General features: G+C 38.5%; 1 protein-coding gene across 1 annotated transcript in view; it reads right to left on the bottom strand.

Annotated features, from left to right (window-relative positions):
• ITGA4 (integrin subunit alpha 4) overlaps positions 1-7,500 on the bottom strand; it is a 54,249-nt gene that overhangs the window by 38,346 nt on the left and 8,403 nt on the right. The window contains exons 3-6 of the mRNA XM_081318591.1: positions 3,724-3,830; positions 3,166-3,292; positions 1,683-1,750; positions 396-525 (exon numbers count right to left, since the gene is read on the bottom strand). Of these exons, the coding sequence (XP_081174717.1) occupies positions 396-525; positions 1,683-1,750; positions 3,166-3,292; positions 3,724-3,830 (432 nt within the window). The remainder of the gene's footprint in view (positions 1-395; positions 526-1,682; positions 1,751-3,165; positions 3,293-3,723; positions 3,831-7,500) is intronic.

The following is a 7,500-nucleotide window of genomic DNA, read 5'->3' as shown; positions in this document are numbered from 1 at the left end:
TAAATGAAAAACACAGCACAAGAAATGTCTCAAACTCAAAATATTTTGCATAACCCCACAAAATCCCATACACAGGGAAGCCAACAAAATCCCTTAACATTTTCCTTTCTCAGAATACCAATGAAATCCACGTAGGGCTCAAAGGTAATGCTGATCATGCTTGAGGCTTCTGCTTAGCTCCATAGCTTGCTATCGTTTCTCACTCACTTTGTATATTGAATTTTAAAATTAAACCAGGTAGGGCAAAATATTTAGCTAGCACTAAGGAACTCAGGGCAGGAAGCACACTGCTGCCTTCAGCATCACCACCTTCATGCCATTTTCTGTCTGGGAAGCATATTGTCAGGAGGTACGTTAAGCTGAAGGTTTATACGTAAATATTATTATTTTTTTACCTAAATAACTTCCATACTTTATTTGATGATTCACATCCAGATACGAAATAAATATGTTTGCTGTTTTATTGTATACAAAGATGGAACCGGCCCAATAATCTGATCCTGGGGCTCCCATGATAATTAAATCCTAGAAGAAAGCAAAAAGTTTAAGTCTTACTTAAAACATGGTTTGGAAGGTACAGTAGCTATTCCACTGCGAAATACATCCAAGCAGGCCAATTGAAAGAAAGGCATTTTGTCAGCAATACACTACACAATGTATCTTTCTCACCTAAAAGCTCATAGCGAAGTCTGCTATTTTCTCAACCTGAGAGAGAACGTGGTGAGTTTTATCATTGCTTTGCATGAATAATCCCAGATCACACTATAATTTATGTTCTGTTAATTTCAAAATGTTAGGCCATATACAGGGCATTATATTTATTAAAAACCTTGTGACAGTCTTGCTAACTTTGCAACAGCCGTCCAAGGTCACCGACTGGTTTTGATTGAAAACCCAACAACAATATTCCATCTTTGCTTGGAATTACAAGGTGTCACTGTGGCAGCATCTGCCTCTCAGGAAGAAGAGGCAACAAGTTGTCTAGTGAGGACAACCGGAAACAACGTCTTTTCAATAGCTCACTTCACTCACCCCTTGCCAAGGAAAGAGGTGATGTTTGGGGGGGAAAAGAGAGAAAGAGAAAGGTCAGTCTTGAAGAGCATCAAGGAGAAGCTCCAGTCTGCAGGTGGGTGAAGGAGCAGCTTCGCAGGTCTTGTTTCAGCCCTTTAAGTTAGCATGCGCTAACTGCAAGTTTGCCGATACAAGGTAGTCTTCAACTTACGATCACAATTGAGCCCAAAATTGATGTTGCTAAGTGAGAAATTTGTTCAGGGAGTTTTGCCTCATGTGACGACTTTTCTCGCCACAGTTGTTAAGGGAATCACTGCAGTTCTTCAATTAGTAACATGGTGGTTAACAAAAATCTGGTTTCCCCATTGATTTTGCTTATCAGAAGGTCGCTAAAGAGGATCACATGACTCTGGGACACTGAAAACGTCATAAATTTGAGTCAGTTGTCAAGCATCCAAATGTAAATCATGTGGTCATGGGGATGCTACAATGGTCGTAAGTGTGAAAAATAGTCATAAGTTACTTTTTTCAATGCTGTTGTAACTTCGAACAGTCATTAAATGAACTGTTGTAAGTTGAGGACTACCTGTATATTGCCAAATTAAACATATTTTATTTCACGAGTAAAATAAATAGCTTCAACAGTGAAGTAATAATCTTAACTTACACACCTCAGTGTAAAATGTTGATATCCCAGCTTGACAAGACCCATATTTGTCTCCATATTTTCTCCAAAAATCTGGGTATTCACCATGTGATTCAGAAAAAGTACATATTAAGACTGATGAACTAAAAGAAACAATTCTTCACAAATATTACATGTTTTCTACAGTTGTTTTGACAAGCAAATTGGAATTAGCTAAACCACTGCTACCTGACAGCAAGATAATATTGTGCTTACTAATGCCAAAAGAATAAAGGTTTTTGAAAAGCAAATTTTTCAAAAGCAACCATCACTATCCAATCTCATTTCCAGAACTCCAGTTTAAATAATTTAAATAATGAAGAGACACATTATGGAAAATATTTTCCTAATATACCGTGTTTCCATGAAAATAAGACCCAACCAGAAAACCTAGCATCATTTTTCAGGACGCTCGTAATATAAAACCCACCCCCAAAATAAGCCCCAGTTAAGATTGTCAGCCAGACGGATGCAATTAGTACCGTATTTCTCCGAAAATGAGACCTAACCAGAAAATAAGACCTAATGCATCTTTTGGAGCAAAAATTAATATAAGACCTGGTCTTATTTTCGGGAAAACACGGTATATGTACTGTATGCTATATGGGTTTTTATTTCTTTATTTTCCATTTTAGGCTTTACTGACAAGAATTGTTTGAATTGTTGTTTTCTTCCCCTCCTTTTACAATTTCGGACACAATCTAGTGGAAAGAATATTAGAATGTTCCAGGTAGGTGAAGTTTAAAAAAAAATCCTGGAACCCCTGATCAAGATGTAAAGATCTCATGATAGAAAACTGGCTCTGTTCAAGTGGATTTTTTTCTCTCTAAAACTCTATTTTTCCAGGCCTTGACTCTGCCTCAAACAAAGACAAGCTTGCCTTGGTCCAACTAACTTCCATTTTTAGTCTAAATCAGGATTGGGAAGCTTGTCACATAATCTAGCCAAGAGGAAACCAAAATAATTTTTTTAAGTATATAATAGTCAATATCTTGAGGAATCCTGGAAAAATTAAGAGACCTGATGACATTTTATTATTATTGTTATTTTTAAATGGGCTTTTGTTCATGGATGGAAACCAGCTGTATTGGGATGATACTCTAAGGCTGAGTCCAGTCTAAGTTCAAGGAACACTAAGACCTTTTTTGTTTCATTCCTATTCATGTCTTCCTATGGATACACCAGGCAAGAAACACTGGGAAAGACACCAATCATGCTAACTGTCTTTCAAACAAGAGTCTAATATTTCCTTTTATATAAATAATTTTAATGCACATTTGCAGTCATAGAGAGAGATATACTATAAAATGCCTTTGTAGGATTTCCAAACCATTTTGTTATAAGCATACATTGCCTTCAAAGCGGCCTCAAAATATATGAGGCTGAACACGAAGCCTTCCCGGTTGGCTCTCCTCCAAAATGTTTACAATTCTATTTTCTATTATTCATTAGCAAGACTTTTTATTTACCCTTATAGCAAGGACATATTCTTTGACTTAACAATGTTCGAAAATTGGGAGGTATCTCGTAACAAATGCCATGTGGAAGTTTGTGCTCTGAAATATAATATATATTTTTCCATCTGTGTCCACAGACCTAGATAAAAATGAGACAGGAACAAGTGTGATGATTTAAAAAATAGCTTGACAAAATATAAAACTACTTTCAGAGCCACAAAGTCAGGCCAATAACCCATCAATCAAATCCTACTAGGGGGAGGGGGTTCTCTGTGGGCGCGCCAGACCTGTGGAACCGCTTACCGGTTGAGCTCCAGATGGCCCCCGACCTTCGCTCCTTCCGACGTGATCTAAAAACTTATTTATTTGAACAAGCCGGCCTGGTCTGATGGGTTTGGGGTTTTAACATGGATTTTAAATAATGTATTATATCGGGCATAATTATTTAATGTTTTTTAACTTTTGTATTTCGTATTTTGATATTTATTGCCCTGTACACCGCCCTGAGTCCTTCGGGAGAAGAGCGGTATAAAAATTTAATAAATATAAATATAAATATATAATACTTACAACAACAGATCCATTTTCTCCTGGCTGCCTTGCTAGGCTCACCCCCAACCACTGATTGTCTCTTTCTTCAGCACAGGTTTTTCCACACCGTTCCCCTTTTGGATCACCTTTAACGAAAATAAAAGTGAAATTAAGGTTTGTATAGGAACCTTTGAAAGTACTCAAAGCACAGTATCACTGCAGAGCTATCCTTAACTTGCAGCTAGTCCTTGAAGTGTGGTTCTAATTGGGTTTGGAATTTCCAAGTAAAGCAGTTGTTAAGGGAAATATCATGTGAACGCAGCCATCCCCGTTGTAATCATTAGGGCAGGACCCAGGGCTTCTCCTGCCCTGCGTGAACTGTCTCCATTTCAATTCTTCCTACACTGTATTCCGCCACTGCCTTCCCACTGTTCTCCACGCCCCCAACCACCTCACCTCCATTGGGCTGGCTGTTACCAGCTCGCCTCAAGCCCCAGTGTGTGGGGCCTCTGGGCACTGGGCTTGCCTCCACCACTGCCCCCCCCCGGCTACTGCAAGGAGGGTATAGTGGCAGAACACAGAGACCTCTTCATTTTGGCCATGCAGTGCAGAGCAGCCAAAAAGGCAGAGAGTGTGAGGAGTCAGCTGAGGAGCGGGAGTTGAAGCAGGATGCAGCAACAGTTATAAATGCTAGCTGGTTGCTTAGAGCCCAAATGTAGATCGTGTGACTGTGGGGATGCTGCAGTGCTCGCAAGTGCTAGGTTTTAAGCCCATTTTTTCAGTGCTGTCATAACTTTGAACAGTCACTGAACAAACTACCTCTACATTGTGTATGTGAAAATAAAGTTATAACTAAATCTGTTAAGTTTCCATAACTCAACATTACACCATAATGGAGATGCCATAAAAGAAAATGACACTGCATTAGTGCAGGGGATCTAAACGTTTTGCCATCCTATGTCCTTGTAATCTTAGTTAATCTTACTCCTAAATATAATCTTTATGTACAAATCTCTCCTGAAAATCCAAACAGCAAAATGAACAATTGAACGATGAACAATGAAAACAATACAATGAAACTTTGGAAAATATGAATTTGTTGTAACAATGCAATTATAAGGTTCTTTACATTTCCCTAGACAGACATTTCCCTAGAACCACCCTAGACCAGGGGTCGGCAACCTGAAAAGAGCCACTGGGAACCGGTTCCATCACACATAAAAAAAGTGGGAGCCGCGTGCGTTCATGCACGTGCATACGCAAAAAACGCTTTGCGCATGCGCAAAACGGTTTTTTCTTGCGCATGTGCGGACGCGCGCAGTTGCCATTTTTTTTATGTGTGATGGAACCGGTTCCCGGTTGCGCGACAGTGACGGCCCGTTTGCAGAGCTACCGCCTTCGGCAGCCTGCAAACGTGCCGCAACAGCTTTCCCAAAGAGCGGCGCCGCTGCCCGTTCGCGCGGAGGTCCGCGCACCTCTCCAAAGGTTTGGGGAGGTGCGCACGCACCTCCGCTTGTTCGGAGAGGTGCACGCGCACCTCTCCAAACGGGCGGTGCCACTCTCCATTTGGAGAGGTGCGCGCGCACCACTGCCCGTTCGAAGAGGTGCACGCGCACCGGGCAGCTGGGAGCCGCAGGAGACGGCTCAAAGAGCCGCATGCAGCTCCAGAGCCGCGGGTTGCCAACCCGTGCCCTAGACTATCTGCATCTTATGAATTAACATGTGCATTAGTATTATGCATTAGTAAAAGTCTGAGTCAGGAAGCACAATTTACCCACTAAAGTAGTCAATAGCTATATAACTAGAATAGAATAGAATAGAATAGAATAGAATAGAATAGAATAGAATAGAATAGAATAGAATAGAATAGAATAGAATAGAATAGAATAGAATAGAATAGAATAGAATAGAGCGGGAAGGGACTTTGGAGGTCTTCTAGTGTCTCCTGCTCAGGCAGGAAACCTATACCATTTCGGACAAATGTCTATTCTTAAAAACTTCCAGTGTTGGAGCATTCACAGCTTCTGGAGGCAGGTTGTTCCACCGATTAATTGTTCTAACTGTCAGGAAGTTTTTCCTTAGTATATAAACATAAGTCTATATAGTTAGTTTTATCTCTGTGTCCATATTACAGAAATACATGTTTGGCAGCAGGTGACCCAGCGAAAGAGAAGTGAAAAAGGCAACGTAGATGAGTAAAACTTTCATTGTCCTCAGAATTCTTAGTTTCATAGCAAATCCAATGTAGGGAGGGAAAAACATACAGTCTAAGCAAAAATCACATAAATTTCTCATAACCAGAATAATAGAGAAGACTTCTAAGGTGTCTGTTACACCCAGCTGTAAATAAGAATTTGCATTTTCAGATAACCACATTTCCAGTTGCCACATATAACCACATGGGAGGCCAACAATTTCCTTGATGTAGATCTCAGGCTATGTAGATCTACATAATTGTATCTAATGCTAAAATGCTCTTTATCTGATAACTTTTGTTTTTGAGTGCATACCTTATAGCTTCCAATATTTTCATGCTGAGAAATAAGAATTCTACTTTTCAATCTTATATGACTTTGATGAGCATGCATTGTACAAGTACATATGTCTAAAACTGGCTATAAGTCTAATCACATCCAACAATGGATTTAGCAATCTTTCTCATCCTCTCCCTCCACCCTCGCTCCAGGTTTTAGAACTGTAATTTGCCAAATTTGGAGAGGTACATATATACTGTAGTATCTGAAGAAAATTAGGTTGGAGAAAACTATAGTACAAGCAAGCATTGATTAATCATTGATTTCTCTAGATAATTCTTTCATAAAAAGAGCTTGAAAGTAATTTTTGGATGTGAACTCATAACTTCGCTGGAAGGTCACAGATGTTCTTATAAAAACTTAAGGAAAATACATAACACTATCTCAGTTTGAAGTCTTTTTATAATAATGTTTTTCAGCCACATTCTGTAATTCCAACGACATTGTAAAATAAGTTGCATTTCAGGATTTGAAGATTACAACTGTTTATGATTATGGAAATACTGTGTATTATTGATTTTAGAGTAACAGACAACTAATGTGTTTTATATTTGTATCTGTATCAAATGAAGTTGGAAATTATTTTATTTCTTCCACACACTTTTTTCTGCAGTCCCAATTTTGCTCTTTTTCTGACTGCTTTTTTCTAACTCCTATTTTTCTGTTTCTCTATATTTTATCTTTTCTTAAAATTTAATAAAGAGTTTTTTTAAAAACAAAGGTTTCATTCTCAATGCTGATTAGAACTGGGAATGCTGTAAGGAATGGAGAACAAAACTGCCACTCTGTCAACTCATAAGTGCACCTAATCGAAGTAGGTGTGTCCCCAAATGCTGGTTAGTCTGCATATTACTTTAAGCCAACGTGCTTAGCCCTATTCACCAATAGCTATATTTAGGATCAGAAGTATGATTTTGCTGGATTTTTAGCTTACTTCCCTGTTTGAACTATTTAGCTGTTAACTATCTCTTCTATATACCAAAGATAAAGAGTATAGTACAGTATGCTGCAAAGAATACAAAAAATAAATAAAGATGCCTTTAAAGGAAGCAGAGCTCATTTTCAAAATATTCTGGAAATAAGTATGGTGTAATGCAAGAGAAGCACTTATTATTAAAACAAAACTACTATTCTTTGTAAAACCCTGGGATTGTATTTCCTAAATGAGATAAAATGTTTATTTTGAAATACAAACCATTCTAAAAGCAATTAGTATTCTTTTTTTACTCCAGTATATTTCCAGTTTGACTGGTATATATGATTTGTAGTTGCGAGCTAATTA

The sequence above is a fragment of the Vipera berus genome, assembly GCF_964194415.1.
Source record: "Vipera berus genome assembly, chromosome: 1".
NCBI classification, from domain to species: domain Eukaryota; kingdom Metazoa; phylum Chordata; class Lepidosauria; order Squamata; family Viperidae; genus Vipera; species Vipera berus.
The sequence above is the reverse complement of the archived record's forward strand: the minus strand, read 5'-3'. Positions and strand labels throughout refer to the sequence as shown.